The sequence below is a fragment of the Pristiophorus japonicus genome, chromosome 13 (assembly GCF_044704955.1).
Source record: "Pristiophorus japonicus isolate sPriJap1 chromosome 13, sPriJap1.hap1, whole genome shotgun sequence".
Taxonomy (NCBI): Eukaryota; Metazoa; Chordata; class Chondrichthyes; family Pristiophoridae; genus Pristiophorus; species Pristiophorus japonicus.
In genome coordinates this window covers 64,344,558-64,363,897 of record NC_091989.1, presented here as the reverse complement: position 1 = coordinate 64,363,897, position 19,340 = coordinate 64,344,558, and the positions used below count along the sequence as shown (strand labels likewise).

At 40.2% G+C, this 19,340-nt stretch overlaps 1 protein-coding gene across 6 annotated transcripts in view; it reads right to left on the bottom strand.

The window, feature by feature from the left end:
• Window positions 1-500: 500 nt before the first annotated feature.
• plekha5 (pleckstrin homology domain containing, family A member 5) overlaps window positions 501-19,340 on the bottom strand; it is a 411,417-nt gene continuing 392,577 nt past the window's right edge. For 3 of the 6 annotated variants that reach the window (XM_070897582.1, XM_070897585.1, XM_070897584.1), the window contains 5 exons: window positions 17,648-17,809; window positions 16,782-16,897; window positions 14,914-15,053; window positions 7,156-7,252; window positions 502-1,509 (listed from right to left, as the gene is read on the bottom strand). In XM_070897582.1, coding sequence (XP_070753683.1) covers window positions 7,167-7,252; window positions 14,914-15,053; window positions 16,782-16,897; window positions 17,648-17,809 — 504 coding nt within the window. In that variant the 3' untranslated portion in view covers window positions 502-1,509; window positions 7,156-7,166. Of the gene's footprint in view, window positions 1,510-7,155; window positions 7,253-14,913; window positions 15,054-16,781; window positions 16,898-17,647; window positions 17,810-19,340 lie in introns of all 6 variants that reach the window. The other 3 variants (XM_070897587.1, XM_070897586.1, XM_070897583.1) reach the window with 2 other exon arrangements.

The following is a 19,340-nucleotide window of genomic DNA, read 5'->3' as shown; positions in this document are numbered from 1 at the left end:
GATCCTTCTGTTGCTCCTGTGCTGCAGTGTGGCCAGAGTTATGGGCTGGCGGAAGAGAATAGACATTTACTGTCGATCCCCAGGGGTAATGTAAGTATCTACTAAGACTATCCTGGAGGGCATAGCATTAATGTCTTTGTCAATGACACATTTATTATTTTAAATGGCAACCATTAAATCCGATCTACAACAGTAATTGCATACACCAAGTATATAACTCAATAAAAAGTTTCAAAATAACTTACCCAGATACATGCAGAAAAGCAGTCTCCAATGTTTAATGTTTACATTTTGGACCCTTAGAGCTGAAATTTAAAATTAAAATTGAAAGCACTCTTCAAAATATGTGCCTTATTCCAATGAGAATATTACAGGTAAAGAATAATGAAATATGTGCAACAAATGAATTAGAAAATCAAAATAACATAGGATTTAAGATTTAATGGAAAAAACCACTCAATATTTGTGAATAGTGAAAAATCAAGTTCGATATCGGAACATTACAATACAAGTAAAATTTCATTGTGTAATTTCCTATTGGTATCAGCAATAAATGCATAGTAAAATACCACCACCAAAATAACATTACCATTTATTATAACATGATATAAAACAGAATGTGACATGGATATTGCATATAAACACTTGTAAGTAGCAGTTTATAATTATAGGCTCTGCTCATTGTACGCTATGTACACAATGAACATAATTACACTTTTTACACACAATGGGGTGCTGAATATTAAGCCCTCTACATATTGCTTTGCATTTGAGCTATACTGGAGTTGGAGCAAATTGCTTGAGAAAGCTTGTATGAAAAGTTCACTAAAGGCCAAGAACATAGGGTAACTATGAAAACATAGTGACATTTTTACATTTGTTGAGAGCAGTTTGGCAGTAACTGCAGACATTACAACATTAAGTATAAATAGTTACAGCAGATGGTTTTACTAAGTAACAGCATTAATCTGCACCAGTACAATGGCACTGCAATCGCTGATCGTAAGAAAACAAATGTGAAACCACTTCCTATTGTATACATTAAACATTAGTGAACGATTTCATTATAGGATATGGCCACAGTTACTAGTAAACTGAAAGTCAGGCATTAAATCAATACTACACAATTCAAAATGCAAACAAAATTCTGACATATTAACCAAATTAAGACCCTAATCACCATATGTGCTAATGTACCGTGGTCTCTACATATGGACAATTTAAAAAGAGTAAGTTAAAAAAACTGCCATGGAGCAATCTGTGCTCCTGAAGTAAGTAATATATCGGCATTATATCCAACAAAAATGTATTTCCTATAAGGAGTGTTTAATAGTGAGTCAAGTGTCGCTGGCAGCACTTGCTTGAATTCTTGTGCTCTGGTGCACTCCATTTCCACATACAGAAGCTGATTTTTAACCACAGTCACACAATACTTCCAAATGCAGTCAAAGTCCTTCGAGCCTCAGCCTTGTGTAGATGTGTATGATTTACCTGTGGAGACAGCCTGAGCTGCATTGTCAAAAAGAAAATGTTTAAAAAAAAATCTTTTCTGTGAAAAGTTAAGTTCAACATATACCAAAGGTTTATCTTAAAGGCACACAATTATCATTTTTAGCCCAATTCAAAATGAGTATTAGATTATAGGTGCCAAATGCCATAATTACATTCCCAGCAATCTGTTGTTTGAGCTAAAGTCATTTTTATTTGATATTATTCTAAGTTTACAAAAAATCAATTTTATTGATTTGCTCTTTTCAACATGGCAGTTTCCCGAGCAGCTATCATCTACCCCACCCCCGCTCCCTCCCCCACCCCACCGCGCAACTGGTGTAAGCACTAAAGTAACACTGAAAATAGATTGTGATTTCTGAAGTTGCTGAAACAAATGCATCTTGCTGCTCAAAGATGCTAACTGATAGTCTCTTCGGTTTAAGTTGACCGTGGTTATGTTTATGGCACATTGCTCCTTTAAATAATTTTACAATGAAGAACGGTATACGGGGGACCAAATACCAAATGAGTGAGAACACTGCCCCTTTATCATGAACTTGATTCCAGCCCAGAATGACAGGAGAACAATTTCTCCTTTGTGCTGTCTTACATGAAATTAGTTTGGCAGCATGAACCCAGCTCTCAGGAGACATAAATCCACAACAAAAAGCTGCCCACAATGTAGCACAGTTTAATTTAAAAGAGGCTATAAGGATGGCTGCAGTGGCTAGTGGATACATTCACACTGTTGCAAACAGAGGATGCTCTTCTGAGATTTGAGTTAAGACACATTATTAGGATAAAGTAAATGGTGTTTTATTTTGCATTTGGCTGGCTACCTGACCTGGGAGTGCTCAAAGCATAAAAAGTGTTTCATTGAGGACAGAGATCCTTTACTTTGAGAATTCCCCACAAGAAAGGAGATCAGACAGCAAAACAACTGCAATTCCATTTCATCCTTCACCTCAACTGGCGCTGTAACAAATGTTTTCCCCTTCCTTTCAGGTGACACGGGTCGCAAGCTTCAACAACTCTTGGATACCACGCCCCTCTGGAACCTTCTTCCCCTTAACTTTCCTCTTCATATGGTCCATGTTCAACTCTTCCATACCCTTCCTCAACTTCATTACTGGGGATAGGCTGTCGACCAATATCTACAATAAGCCCACTGACTCCCACAGGTACCTTGATTACACTTCCTCCCATTTCCTGGAAGAACTCTATTCCATTCTCCCAGTTTCTCCGTCGCATCATGCCACCATCTACACAAGTGCTTCTGATAAGTCTTCCTTTTTCCTCAAGCAATGACTTCCCTCCATCTTGGTTGACTGTGTCCGTCCCATTTCCCGCATTTCTGCTCTCACCCTTTCCCCTCCCTCTTAGAACCACGATGCTACCACCAAACACATCATCTCCTCTCCTCCCATTTCAGCATTCTGATGGATCGCTCCCTCCGCGACATCCTGGTCTCTCATCCGCCCATCACCTGCACCCCTTCCCACGACACCTTCACATACAAGTGTAGGAGATGCAACATCTGCCCTTTTACCTCCTCCCTTGCCATCGTCCAAGGCCCCAAACACTCTTTCTAGGAGAAACAGCAATTTACTTGTACTTCTTTCAATTTAGTATACTGTATTCGCTGTTCAACCATGATGCGGTCTCCTCTGTACTGGGGAGACCAAATGCAGATTGGGTGATCGCTTTGTTGAACACCTCCATTCAGCCCGCAAGCATGACCTTGAGCTTCCAGTTGCTTGCCATTTTAAGTCTGCCCCACTCCAGCAGTTTATCCTGCTCTGCTCCAGTGTCTCATTGTCAAAAATCAGAGAGGAGATTCTAACTGCAGGCTCATAGTGGAGATTTTTTTTAAATTGGCAACAAAAAAAGTGTTTAACCAACTTTTAAAGCTGGTGATTCCAGGTTTGAGTACATAGGGCTAGAAATTCGGTTTTCAGCAAAAATTGTATTTTTATGCCAAAATTACCATTTTCGCTTTGTTACCGTTTTCAGGCCTGCTTTTCGGCCTTTAATTTGTGAAGCGGTAAAAGTCGGCATTGCATGAGGATTCACGGCGCAAACTGCGAATTTCGGCAACTTTAGTCCGGGGCTGCAAGAGAGGCCTTGGGAGTGGGGGGGGGGGGGGAAACAATTTTAAAAAATGGCAAAAAACAAAAAAACCCATTCACAAAACCCTTACCTACTAAATCGCTGAAAAAGAATTAAAAAATAAAAACTTTAACTTACCTTTTTTGCAGATCTTCATATTTACTGCTGCTGGCAGGGCTGCAACGCAAGTTTTCCCTGTCGGCATTCTGGGCGCAGAATATTGATCCCGAGAGAGCCAAATATTGATCTCAAACGCTATTTCGGGTGTTGCATTTCAGCGCTCCTCTCCCTGGCGGTACATGGAAGCACCGCCGCAAAAAGGTAGCCTGAAGATCCCGCTGACCAGGTTTTCGCCGCGGAGGGTGAAATAGCGACAAAAACTCGGTCGCAAAATCAGCAAATTTCTAGCCCCAAGTCTTCTATATGTATCACTGTCAAAGGCATTTTTGTTGAGGCCAATAGACCAAGCAAATTGTTATGAAGTGGAAAGAAAGGAAGATTCTATCCTTCCCTGTAATTACAGTGCCTGTTGGACAAATCATTGAATGGCCCTGATAATAAGAACATAGAACATAAGAATTAGGAACAGGAGTAGGCCATCTAGCCCTCGAGCCTGCTCCGCCATTCAACAAGATCATGGCTGATCTGGCCGTGGTCTCAGCTCCACTTACCCGCCCGCTCCCCAGAACCCTTAATTCCCTTATTGGTTAAAAATCTATCTGTGATTTGAATACATTCAATGAGCTAGCCTCAACTGCTTCCCTGGGCAGAGAATTCCACAGATTCACAATCCTCTGGGAGAAGAAATTCCTTCTCAACTCGGTTTTAAATTGGCTCCCCCGTATTTTGAGGCTGTGCCCCCCAGTTCTAGTCTCTCCAACCAGTGGAAACAACGTCTCAGCCTCTATCTTGTCTATCCCTTTCATTATTTTAAATGTTTCTAGAAGATCACCCCTCATCCTTCTGAACTCCAATGAGTAAAGACCCAGTCTACTCAATCTATCATCATAAGGTAACCCCCTCATCTCCGGAATCAGCCTAGTGAATCGTCTCTGTACCCCCTCCAAAGCTAGTATATCCTTCCTTAAGTAAGGTGACCAAAACTGCACGCAGTACTCCAGGTGCGGCCTCAACAATACCCTGTACAGTTGCAGCAGGACCTCCCTGCTTTTGTACTCCATCCCTCTCGCAATGAAGGCCAACATTCCATTCGCCTTCCTGATTACCTGCTGCACCTGCAAACTAACTTTTTGGGATTTATGCACAAGGACCCCCAGGTCCCTCTGCACCGCAGCATGTTGTAATTTCTCCCCATTCAAATAATATTCCCTTTTACTGTTTTTTTCCCCCAAGGTAGATGACCTCATATTTTCCGACATTGTATTCCATCTACCAAACCTTAGCCCATTCGCTTAACCTATCTAAATCTCTTTGCAGCCTCTCTGTGTCCTCTACACAACCCGCTTTCCCACTAATCTCTGTGTCATCTGCAAATTTTGTTACACTACACTCTGTCCCCTCTTCCAGGTCATCTATGTATATTGTAAACAGTTGTGGTCCCAGCACCGATCCCTGTGGCACACCACTAACCACCGATTTCCAACCCGAAAAGGACCCATTTATTCTGACTCTCTGCTTTCTGTTAGCCAGCCAATTCTCTATCCATGCTAATACATTTCCTCTGACTCCGCGTACCTTTATCTTCTGCAGTAACCTTTTGTGTGGCACCTTATTGAATGCCTTTTGGAAATCTAAATACACCACATCCCTCGGTATACCTCTATCCACCATGCTCGTTATATCCTTAAAGAATTCCAGTAAATTAGTTACACATGATTTCCCCTTCATGAATCCATGTTGCATCTGCTTGATTGCACTATTCCTATCTCGATGTCCCGCTATTTCTTCCTTAATGATAGCTTCAAGCATTTTCCCCACTACAGATGTTAAACTAACCTGCCTTTTGTCTGCCCCCTTTTTTTTTTTTAAACAGAGGCATTACATTAGCTGCTTTCCAATCCGATGGTACCTCCCCAGAGTCCAGAGAATTTTGGTAGATTATAACGAATGCTTCTGCTATAACTTCCGCCATCTCTTTTAATACCCTGGGATGCATTTCATCAGGACCAGGGGACTTGTCTATCTTGAGATTCATTAGCCTGTCCAGCACTACCCTGCTAGTGATAGTGATTGTCTCAAGGTCTTCCCTTCCCACATTCCCGTGACCAGCAATTTTTGGCATGGTTTTTGTGTCTTCCACTGTGAAGCAAAATAATTGTTTAAGGTCTCAGCCATTTCCACATTTCCCATTATTAAATCCCCCTTCTCATCTTGGCTAAGGGACCAACATTTACTTTAGTCACTCTTTTCCGTTTTATATATCGGTAAAAGCTTTTACTATCTGTTTTTATGTTTTGCGCAAGTTTACTTTCGTAATCCATCTTTCCTTTCTTTATTGCTTTCTTAGTCATTCTTTGCTGTCGTTTAAAATTTTCCCAATCTTCTAGTTTCCCACTAACCTTGGCCACCTTATACGCATTGGTTTTTAATTTGATACTCTCCTTTATTTCCTTGGTTATCCACGGCTGGTTATCCCTTCTCTCACCGCCCTTCTTTTTCACTGGAATATATTTTTGTTGAGCACTATGAAAGAGCTCCTTAAAAGTCCTCCACTGTTCCTCAATTGTGCCACCGTTTAGTCTGTGTTCCCAGTCTACTTTAGCCAACTCTGCCCTCATCCCACTGTAGTCCCCTTTGTTTAAGCATAGTGCGCTCGTTTGAGACACAACTTCCTCACCCTCAAACTGTATTACAAATTCAACCATATTGTGATCACTCATTCCGAGAGGATCTTTTACTTGGAGATCGTTTATTATTCGTGTCTCATTACACAGGACCAGATCTAAGATAGCTTGCTCCCTTGTAGGTTCTGTAACATACTGTTCCAAGAAACAATCCCGTATGCATTCTATGAATTCCTCCTCAAGGCTACCCCGTGCGATTTGATTTGACCAATCGATATGTAGGTTAAAATCCCCCATGATTACTGCCGTTCCTTTTTCACATGCCTCCATTATTCCCTTGATCATTGCCCGCCCCACCGTGAAATTATTATTTGGGGGCCTATAAACTACGCCCACCAGTGACTTTTTCCCCTTACTGTCTCTAATCTCCACCCACAATGATTCAACATTTTGTTCATTAGAGCCAATATTGTCTCTCACAACAGCCCAGATATCATCCTTTATTAACAGAGCTACCCCACCTCCTTTCCCTTCTTGTCTATCTTTCCGAATGTTCTAGCCATGTACTCAATACCTCTTGGGGGGAGGGGCAGAAGAACAAAAATAAACTTCTCAATGAGAACTTGCACTGAGAATTTAGCAGGACAGGATTAAGGCAGCACATTGTAGGTTAAAACAAGAATTTAGTAGGACAAGACTAAAGCAGTATATTGTAAATTAAAACACAATGAGAAAATATTGCTCACACATTGTATATAGGATGAAAATAAGTAGTACGGTGACAAAAATTATTGAAATAAATTAAGCTTACTTTTTTCTAAATCACACGCACATAAAGTGAGATCCTTCTGTGAGCTGTGGGTGCGATGGAGATGTTGGGGATTGAGGTGGAGAAGACAGACTTTTTTCTGCGAAGAATGGTGAATGTGGGGAAAAAAATAAGCACAAAATTTAAAAAAACTGAGCCACTTAAGACCACAATCAAAGGCACAATAAATAATTTTCCGAGCTAATGTTATATTTTTCAGACAATACAACCTAAATGTCAAACAATATTGATTTATGCTTTATTTTTTAAAAAGGCTACACTTAATGACTTGCCTTGAAGATACAAAATTTTACAATTGCACACATACCAAAACTTTAATTTATAAAGCTATGACTGAATTAGTTAAGATCTCTAAATTGTATTTCAGCTTGTACTATTATTGTACTTGGACATAGAAACAGAAACAATGCTCACATAAATCCCAGTGAGCAAATTACTTCGTTAATGTGGCGAAAGCCACTGAATAAACAGGCAAGAATTCATAGAAAGAAAGGTGGACAAACAGGAGCCTAATGGAAAGCTAGAAGAGACTGAGGGGGAGAAATTGGGGGGTGCCCTGTTTGGGGCACTAATTTTTAAAAGTTTGAAAAATTAGTGCCAGGTGCTAATGTTTTCAAACTTTAAAAAAATTCGACATTTGTGCTCCAGGAAGGAAGCGGAGCACTAAATCAAGCGCTCCACTTCCTTCTTGGAGCGCAAGAGGCAGCAGGCGGGGAGGTAGGTGTGCAGCGCTGCACAATGGGCCGTGTAGCACTGCCGCATTGGAAGGCTCCTTCCCTCCCTTAAAGTGAAGGGCCATCGCTGCAGGCTCTGCAAAAGACTTACCTTCTCCTTGACGGCAACCCCGATCAGCACGATGCACTGCAGCAGAGTGCCGGACTGATCGAACACAGGCAGCAAACAAGGTTAAAAAATTGGAAATAAAGATTCGAAATTTTTTTTAAAAAAATACTTACTTCGGCTACCTCACCTTTAAGCATTACCACCGAAGTACCCGGCCTCCCGATGGACGTCTCCTGCAGCCATCAGTGTTTTTCGCCCGGCGACGCTGCAGGGGGCGGAATGCAAGTTCGGGTCCGGGGCGCTACGAATGGCGATGACGTCACGATCTCCGGGCGAAGGAGATGGGGAAGCAATGCATGTACCGCTGCCGCAAAACTCCCGCCGAATTTAGCGGCTGTCGCTGATCTCACCGCGCCCGGTCGCAAAACCATTTGTGCCCCGTTATCGCCCCTCGGAGGCACTAACGGGAAGCACAAAGGAGCCCAATTTCTCCCCTGACTTTCTAAAATGTAGTACTAACACAATGCAGTTCAGTGCTATTATTTAGTACTAAATAGATTTACACTGAGTGCTGTCACACTTGTTTGTGAATCACAAGACTTTGGACACATTAGCTATATTGCAAAGGTGATTCTTTTTTTCCATGGGGATATGGAAGAATAAACTGCATTAGGGTGTGTACAAGGCACAAATAGTAAATAGTCCATATAGCATTAGATGAGATGTTAACTTACTCTGGATACAAATCAACATTTGTGTGTGATTATCAATAAATGAGACAGGGAAAGTATCGAGAGAAAATCTAACATTTTTTGGATTAATTTTTGCATGCTAAGATTTGAAATGTATTTAGCATTCCGTGTCAAATAGATACATCACAGATCAAACGTAAAGTAAAACTCCTAAAAATTGACTAAAGTTAGAAAAGCATCACCAGTCAAAGGCTATCAGCTCGCTCTGATTTTGCTGTACAAATGAGACCTTTTTCACACATCTTACGACTGAGAATTAAAGTCAATCAATATACACAAACGAGTTCACAATTTGTCATATCCTTTGTGATGATACCAAACTCATAACATGTCTCCAATGTTGGCAGCAGTACCATCATCTTTGTGACCTCTCGTTGACAATTTTGCACCAATCAATACTGAATCATGGGAACTTCAGTAATATTTTAGACATTATGGAAGCATCAATTTATTTGGCACAAAATGTTTTAACATGTGGTGCAATGCAGACTGTTCCTTCCAACCTTACGTTGCCACAAGTTTTGGGTGTAAGCTAGGAGGAGGGCAATTTTCAAATTTGGTGGAAAATCCAAAAATGAATTTTGAAAACTACTAAAGGAACATTACTTTTTCTGGACCTATAAGGGGTGCAAAATCACACTTCGAGTGGAGCTCTGTCTGCCTGGGGCCCATATTGGGAGTTCGAGAACATACCCTTGCCCCACAATTTTATGCCCATTAATTTAATAGATGGAAAATTGGGGGCGAAGGGAAAGGTGACCCAATTTCTGAAATGCATACATGTTGGCTTAAGCTCTGTGTTAAAAGTGTGAATTTGCAAAATGACCACTATGGCGTGGGCATAGGGACTTTCCAATGGGCACATTTTCAAAAATACCCATTGTCTGAAAGCAAAGCAAATGACATTTTTAAAGCTCTGGTGGCTCATGAACAGATGACAGGACCATGCAACGAAAAATCTCACTGCTTCCATTGGGGCAATGATTGAATCCAAAATGATTCTTAAAGTCTGATTGTAAATTCAGAGATAATGGGAAGCTGTTTGCCTCTCTGTTGAAGTCTTTCAAATATTTATCATTCTGACAGTGACACAAATCCACAAACTATTAACAAAGTCTGAAGAGCTTGGCCTATTCCAAATGGTGATACATCAGGCACAGTGTCACAGGCCAAGTCCTTTCAGGTTGGTGACCTGGCAACACTGATGGTTTGTGATGGCATCACACGTTTCTGAAATTAGATTACTTACAGAATGTCAGTATATATTTTTTTAAAAGAGCATATTATAATAAAACAGTGTAAATGGTGGCACAATGGAGCAGTACATGATTGGCCAAACTGCAATACAAATGTACCTTTTGAGAAGAAAAACAGAGGGAGGACGAGACCACAAATTGGTGGGGGAATCTTTTCTGCTCCTCCTTATGTCTGATTCCCATTCTGAGTTCTGCTCATTGCCACAGACCCCCTCCCCCAATGCATCCGATCCATTTCCTAGCTGCCTTTGTCATTTTCAGCAATGCTTCCCTCACCAACAAGGGAATGCTTATGGCAGACAAGGTTATCCTTGCATTCATAGTATAAGTGAAAGGGTTGTATTGCTGTAACTGGTACCATTTGTTAAAAAAATACCTCTCACTCACGTTAAAGGGGCTGAAATAGCCCTTTCTCCTAATTGCATGTTCTTGTTTCTCTCATTAGAGAGCCAGAAACATGCAGAATTGGCAACTCCCAAGGAACAAAATAGAGGCACAGAGAGTGGGTGAGGCAAGATGGGGAAATAGGAGATTTCAGGACCCGTATGGAAATGTCAGGGCTGGATCTGAGATGGAAGGCCAGGTTATAAAACTCTCAAAGCAAAAGAGCATTGGTCAGTGTATCACAGAGCAACAAGGCACAGATTGGCCCCGACTAATCCCTACAAGTGTCTAATCTCTGTAAAGGCAATGCCAGTTAAAAGCAATTCTACTGAAGCATTCAGGCAAAACTGGACTGAGTCAGTCTGATTCACTCATGCTAATTATACTGTTACAGAGCAGCAATGAGTCCTGGGAGCAGGTCATCTAACTACTTGCATTCTCAGTTAGGAAATGGCACGTAGAGCAATACAGAAGACCATAATGAGGGAAAAGCTTTGAAAAAACTATTAGTAGCCTAATTAGTAGATCTCCGAACTCAATCATCAAGCTACTTTAAAGAAATAACTTAAATTTATATAGCACCTTTCATGACTTCAGGATGTCCCAAAATGCTTCAAAGCTAATCAAATACTTTTGAAGTGTAGTCACTGTTGTAATACAAGGAAATGCAGCAGTCAATTTGTGCAAAGCAAGGTCCCACATAGTTAAAATTCTCAAGTTTTGTAGCTTGATAAATTGGATGAAGCTTGCACTTTATTTGTTTAAAGCCAGATGCTCAAAGGCGATGCATGTGTGCAAGTAACAAACTGACAACCAGGATAATGGCCACCACATTCCTGTCTGATTATTGACGGTAGCTTTAGAAAAATCCAGTGTCTTTCCCTTCTGTTTGCCAATGGCACCCCCTCCCCCCACCAGATTATTACTGGTCATTCTGAGAACTCTATCATTCAAAGCAGTAGCTGGGATATACAGCATTTCAACTGCTTTTGGCTGAGCTACAAACAGAAGCATCTATTTCTAAGGGCTAGGGGTGGGAATCAATCTGGGGAAAGACCACAACAATACATTGTTCTGACTTCTACTTGATGGATATTTGGATACAACTTATGAGCACGCTTCTGAAAGAGCAAGGGTATTTTCCTAATTAATTAAACATCCTACTTTCAACTGTTATTAAAGTAGTTGCACTTGGGAAAAAAAAAATTAAGTTGCATTTAAGTTATCTATAAAATCTATAAAATAGGTCAGAAAAAAAAAAAGAATTGCCCATATATAAATGGACTAGTTCACAGCCCCAACCACTAGTGCCACAGTGGAAAAGGAGCACAGCCTAAATCAGGACACAAAAAATTTATATAGCGCCATAATAATAGATGGAGGACATCTCTATCACTAATTTGACCGTCAACGTTAGAGCTTGGATTGCACTGCGGCTCAATGGGCACGTCAGATTTTCTGTGACCCACTTTATACGTCAGCAACCCTGCGTTAGCAGTGCTGATTAATGGCGTTTTAACTTGTGGATAAAGAGGTCAAAATTCCAGGTAGTGAGACCATGTGGGAAAACAGGAACTGTACGTGAAGCTTTCCTGGTGGCATTCTATGTGGATACAGGCAAATATGTAATAATTAAAATAACATTTTGAAAGGAAAAACAGAACATTGGAATATAAATCCAATGGAAAGATGTTTTGAGGGTGTGGAAAAACAGATGGACACCAAAAGTGCAAATACCTAAACTCCTTGAAAGTGCTAGTGCAAGTAGGTACATCCATCAAATAGGCCAATAGTATTTTGACTTTCATAAATAGAGATGTAAAGTACAAGTCAAAAAAACTAATGATGAGTTGGTACACGTTAGGTCACAGAGTACTGTGTGCCGCTTCAAATGCCCAATTATAGAAAGGACATTAAAGCAGCAGAGAGTATACTCAGCACAGATTAATCAGAATGATACCAGGATGAGAAATTGTAGTTCTGAAGGAAGATTTGAGGCACGGTGACTATTTTCACTAGAGCAGGGAAGGCAAAGCGGATTTTAATAGAGATTTTTAAAATAAGAAACGTGTTAGGTGAGATAAGAGAAAGTATTTATTTTCATGGAGAGTCGTCCACCTCTAGAAAAGATATGGTAAGTTTGGGTTCAATGCAGATGTTGAAAAGGTTGCTGAATTATTTCCTGAAAGTGGAGAACATCTTGTATTATAAAAGGTAAGTGAGGAGTAGCCGGGATTCTTGATACGAGTTGCTGGAGTCTCCTCGAACTTGCTTGATTGAGAGGTTCCTCTCGAACCCCAAAAGCAAAGTTTTTTCTTAATGGGCCTCATGGTTCTTCTCTTCCGTGTGACTTGGGTGGGGGAGGTTGAGTGAGTTGATGTTGCATGTGGGCTGCACAATGTCTGAATGGGCTTGATGAGTCAGAGAGTCTTATCCTTTTTCTATGTTTGTATACTAAGTCGTGATGAGAGAATGGCACCAGAATATTCAATAAATTTGAAGGGTTAATAAAGTCCAAAGACAACAAAGGGGAAATGTGGAAAAGATAAAAGAAAGAGAATGTGTAATATGCATGAAAGCAAATAGAAGAAAATTATGACAGGGAAGAAAATAAAAAGCTTCATGGAAAAAAAGTGAATAGGTTAGTTGGCAGAATGGAAAAAGTACTCTTTCAATTGTGGAATCTGGGGATCAGTTCAATTCAACAGTTCTGCTGTACCTGACCTTAATTTTTATTTTCCCAAGGATAATCAACTTGTGCAACAGGAGTCTGAATATGGCAGTGAGGACTGGCTACTTGCAGCCCTTCAAGAAAATAATAGATGCATTTTAGGAAAACTACAGTGTCACAGCCGAAGGAAAGTATGTTTCTGGGTAACAACAAATGCGTTGGGCTCTCACCTGCTCGCTATTGAGGGGTCAGAGAGGAATTTTCAACAAGGGCGCAAGGAGGAAGGATGGGGTCATGGGTATGAGCCCAGTGAGAAGTGAGTGAGTGCTTCTGGACCTGATGTACTCAGGATGAGAAAAGGCCATCACATAACTTATTGTCAAGAGTGGAGAGAGTATATACTTTAACCCACTGTCACTAACATAAGAAATAGGAGCACGAGTAGGCCATACGGCCCCTCGAGCCTGCTCTGCCATTCAATATCATGGCTGATCTGATCATGGACTCAGCTCCACTTCCCCGCCCGCTCCCCATATCGTTTAAGAAACTGTTTATTTCTGTCTTAAATTTATTCAATGTCCCAGCTTCCACAGCTCCCCGAGGCAGCGAATTCCACAGATTTACCATCCTCAGAGAAGAAATTTCTCATCATCTGTTTTAAATGGGGCGGCCCCTTATTCTAAGATCGTGCCCTGTAGTTCTAGTCTCCCCCATCAGTGGAAACATCCTCTCTGCATCCACCTTGTCAAGCCCCTCATAATCTTATACGTTTCGATAAGATCACCTCTCATTCTTCTGAATTCCAATGAGTAGAAATCCAACCTTGTCCTCATAAGTCAACTCCCTCATCCCCGGAATCAACCTAGTGAACCTTCTCTGAACTGCCTCCAAAGCAAGTATATCCTTCCGTAAATATGGAAACCAAAACTGCACGCAGTAGCTGTAGCAAGACGTCCCTGCTTTTATACTCCATCCCCTTTGCAATAAAGGCCAAGATACCATTGGCCTTCCTGATCACTTGCTGTACCTGCATATTATCCTTTTGTGTTTCATGCACAAGTACCCCCAGGTCCCACTGTACTGCGGCACTTTGCAATCTATCTCCATTTAAATAATAACTTGCTCTTTGATTTTTTTTCTGCCAAAGTGCATGATCTCACACTTTCCTACATTATACTCCATCTGCCAAATTTTTGCCCACTCACTTAGCCTGTCTATGTCCTTTTGCAGATTTTTTGTGTCCTCCTCATACATTGCTTTTCCTCCCATCTTTGTATTGTCAGCAAACCTGGCTACGTTACACTCTGTCCCTTCTTCCAAGTCGCTAATATAGATTGTAAATAGTTGGGGTCCCAGCACTGATCCCTGTTACTGGTTGCCAACCAGAGAATGAACCACTTATCCCAACACTCTGTTCTCCGTTAGTTAGCCAACCGTTGAGCAGAATGCCAAACTCGAGAAATGAACTGAAGTAAAATTCAGCGTGATTTCTCTCACGATAGCACTGCAGACCTACATATATTTAGGTCATTCAGATTGCCACTTTTTTTAAAACCACAAAGCAACCAGTTACAGAGCTTTGGTATTCTTGTGTAGTAAAAGTGATAAATATTAAAATCCAGATGCAGTTTGAACTAGCATTAACTGAACATCATTAAAATACTCTAATACGGGAAGAATTGTAATTTAAAATATATTTGTCACAAAGTAAGAGACTTTATTTGGTACATCTTGTTTAATATCTATCCTAAGTGCCCTCGGTACAATAAAAACACAAACACTATATAGAACCAGAGTCAAGCAGTCTAAAAGACTAACAATCTAGTATTTTTGTATCACTAAGCTCTGATGAAATATTATACCTTTACTAACTCAACATTTAAGCTAAATCTACCTGCTACAAGCTTGCTTCTTTTTGGCGCATCTGTAGCTACTTCATTGGCGATATTAATCATCTTCACTCCTTCCTGAGCATTTTCCTCATCAGCGCTGATCTCGGTTTTGCGGTTAACAACCGGGGCCACAGTTTGCACACTATAAGACAAAAACATTTAGTTAGGAGAAAACCTTATTGCAGTTCAAAGACATTAATAAAGATTGTTGCCAACTTGAGGGCTTTCATTTAGATACCGAGAGTGTGAATGATTGATAAAGCAATTTGACAGTTATGAACCTCAGCATTGCAGCATTTTAGTAAATTTATGATATGCTCTTGAACTAAAGAGAAAGCTATTTTCATCATTTTGTAACAAAAGCATTAAATTCAAAGCCAAGATTATTTTATAAATGTGTTCACCAATGAACACCTCAACAATACTAAATGGAAAGAATACAGTAAAAAGGAACATTTAGAAAGGTGTAACAGTGAGATACGAAATTCAGCACATATCTGCATAAAAGCCCTAATTAATCAGTGAGACAACACCTTACACTAAAGAAAAATACAGTGGATGCTGGAAATCTGAAATAAAAACAGAAAATGCTGGAAATATTCAGGTCAGGCAGCATCTGTGGAGAGAGAAAGAGAGTTAACGTTTCGGGTCGATGACCGTTTGTCAGAAACAACACCTTATTCCACTACTTGTTATTGCAGAGTCCATTGCTTTTTAAATTAGACAGCATTGTGCTTTTGAAACTTTGGAAAGCTCTTTCTTTCCCAAATACAACACAGGCCACTTATAATGGAGTAATTTATATAGGGACATCTTATCCTTCATAAGTGGCCATCAGTTATGGTGACTTGTGTCCTTTCCAGTAGGCCCCAATATTAATTTTATTAATATGGGAAGATTTTCTGGGTGCATTACAGTTCATCCTATAACTGATCTTGCAGCACAAAACAAGTTGATAGAATCATACCACACAGGAGGTCATTCAGCCTATCGTTTTTGTGCCGGTTCTTTGAAAGAGCTATCCAATTAGTCCCTTTCCCCTGGTCTCTCCCTGTAGCCAAGTATTTTTTTTCCTTTTCAAATATATATCCAATTCCCTTTTGAAAGTTATTATTGAATCAATTTTCAGCTAGTGCATTCCAGATCATGACGCATTGCGCAAAAGAAATTTATGCCCTCTGGCTCTTTTGCCAACTATCTTAAATCTGCGTCCTCTGGTTAACAACCCACCCGCCAGTGGAAACAGTTTCTCCTTAGTTACTTTATCAAAACCCTTCATAATTTTGAACACCTCAATTAAAGTGCTTTACAGCCAATAACATACTTTTGAAGTGTAGTCACTGAATTTTAAGCAATTTCTGAACTAAAGTACTTGATTGCTTTGGTTTGAAATTTTCAATTTTGTCCAAAGACACTTAAACCAAGGCCTGATGCAGGTGGAGCACATTCCAATGGTAACTTTTGTTTTAATATTGAGTTCTCTGTTGAATATTATGGCAGCTTTGGAGGAAAAAAAAATAATACATGTACATATATCTTTCTCTTTGCCAAGTTTTCCTCCCAGCTTCCCTCTAAGTCTCCCACCATGGAGCGCGGCACTCCAGTCAAAAGGATAGGCAAACAACCTGCTCCCAAGGCTCTGCCAATTGAAGGTGGTTTGGCCCAAACTCTAGTTTGCCCTTTTGTACATTGTGGCAGCTGGTAAGCCTCACTGAGTACCTTCGACTAGTTCAAACTGAATTCACTGTATGGAGAACTGCAACACAATCTGACTGCAGTGTACATTCATGCCATTACTTGAATTAAACAGATTAAAACATATTTCATCTTATGCCTTCTTCCACTTCATACATATCAACCAATAACGTACCTGTTTCTGGCTTTTATCCCATCATGATTCTGCAGTTTATCCAAAGTTTCATCAGGATTTAATGTTTCAGATTCTGCTTCAATGTACCCTTTAGACACGAGCAATTGGGCTGAGAACTGTGGAATGGCAAAAACAAGGCAATAGCTTTAAGGTTGACGAAAGTATGTCAAAGGTTTGCTATTTGTTAAAGGTCCATGGACTGCAGGGCACAGGAGCGGCAACGTGAAGTGGTGGAGAGTGTTGCCACAACTTTAAATACTCATAGGCTGAGTTCCACTTCTTAGCTCTGTCAGAATGGTGGTTATGCAAAGGAGTAAATGGAATAGCGAGGTGGAAATTCCTCTAGGCCCATTTTCTACCATGAAACGGGCATCACGTACAGAGTGTACAGCCTAACTGAGACACCCAAAGTTTACCTGATATAGGGCTATGGGCCTCATTAATATTATTTGGGTGAGCCTCATTTTAAGATGACATGTGATTATCTTTTAAATACTCTACCATTTTACCAATCAAAACAATCCATCAGTATTTGTCCTTTCATAACCCTTCAAAATCATGTAGGCCTCCATGAGGTCACCCCTCAACCATCTTAACTCCAGTGAAAAAACCTCAAACTTCTCAACTCCTTCGTAACTGTAAGCCTTCATCCCTGTTAGCATCCTAGTGAATCTAAGTTGCACATTTTCCTTTGCTTTTCTACCCTTCCAATATGGCTTGTCCAAAAGTGCACACAATACCCCAACTTGATACATGTATGGTTTCCCTAGAACATTTGAACGTGGCTACACAGTCCTACAGTCTGCGGAGGATGCAGAATGAAGATGACGGGGATAAATATGGACAATAAAGTGATCTGAACTCACATCTTCTCCACTTTCCAACTTTTGCTGATTCGGTTCAACATTCTCTTCTTTTAAACGAGCAATTTCCTCTGCTGCGGTTTCTCGATGTTGATCACAATTATCATTTCGAACAGCAGCTTCCAACTCTTCGATATTACTTTCAGCTGTTCTGCTTCTGTGAAGCTGAAACAAGCAACAATTTTTGGAGTGGTGTGATAGTTTGGGTACAGGGCGAGCAATCTAGAGGCCTAGAAATAATCTAGAGACTATGAGTTCAAATTCCACCATGGCAGTTTTGAGAATTTGAAATCACTTAAAAAAAAAAATCTAGAAATAAAAAGCAGTAAAAGTAACTCGGAAGCTGTTGGATTGCTGTAAAAGCCCAACTGGTTCGCTAAGTCCTTTATGGAAGGCTACTGTCCTTATCTGGCCTGACCTATACGAGTCCCACACCAATGTGATTGATTCTTAACAACCTTCTGAAGTGCCCCAACAAGCCACGCAATTGTCGAAAACTGTTAGACGGTCCACCAGCACTTTCTCAGGGCAACTAGAGGGCAGTAAGTGCCGGCCTTGCCAACGATGATCACACCCCAAAAATGACTTTTTAAAAATACCAGTTTAAAAAAAAACATACCCCAAACTTACTATTCTTTCTCAATCATGTCCTAAATTCTGCATTTTTATAAAACTAAGCTTATACACGAGTAAATGAAATGATATTTTCATCCAAAGTAAAGACAAATTAAGAATGTAATATATATATTTATCATAAAACATACAATGTAACTTCATTATATTGAAAAATGAACGCTAAATGAAGTTTGATCTCAAACATAGGACCAGAAACGATTTCTACTTTCTTGTACACTTAGTTAGTGGAAGCTACTGACCGTGCAACAGTGTGCCCTGTGATGCAACTACTGCTGCTAGAGTGATCTATCAACTCTCAGTAGGAAGGAGACGTCAGGAACAAGAGAGAGAATACGACTATTGACTGCAGGCATACAACAGCTTATGTGAAAGAACAGCTCAGAAACAGTTTGCAGAGGGAGAAAGTTGAGACAGATTGGAAACCAGAGCAAAGGGGGAGTATTGCCCTCCTGGTTGCAAAACCTCCTCCAGCTGACCGAAATAAGCCTGACAGCAGGATACACTTAACTCGAATTTGTAGAAGTCAATGGCACAAGATCCGTAAAAGAGGGAAAGGAAAAAGATACAGGGATTTCATACCCCAATCCGGAAAAAAAAAATCCACAAAATGTCACAATTGGCACTTTTACACTGCCCGGTTAACTAAAACTGATGTTGAAGATGTTGCCTCACAAACAAATCAGTAAAAACCTGCATGACAGTTCAATGCTTTGTGTACTAATTTAAATGAGTTACACTGCAGTCGCTATAAAACTGTTAACATGTTTTTCTCAGACCGTTTACATACAGACACTGAACTTAAACAAAATACAGAACTCTATAGTGCAGAACAAATTATTTCTGCGGCTGGTTTGGGAGAGCCAACATCTCAACATAAGGTATAAGGCTTTTTTTTTTGCAGTCCCAAAGGTATTGTGTGAGAACTGCTCTTTGTACTTTCTAACTACGTACAATCTGAGCATATTCATGGTTTATTCCAACTGCATCATAACTGTTGTAACTTGTGAAAATCCATCATTTTACAATAATGAAAGAAATTGTATTTGGGCCACCAAAAAAA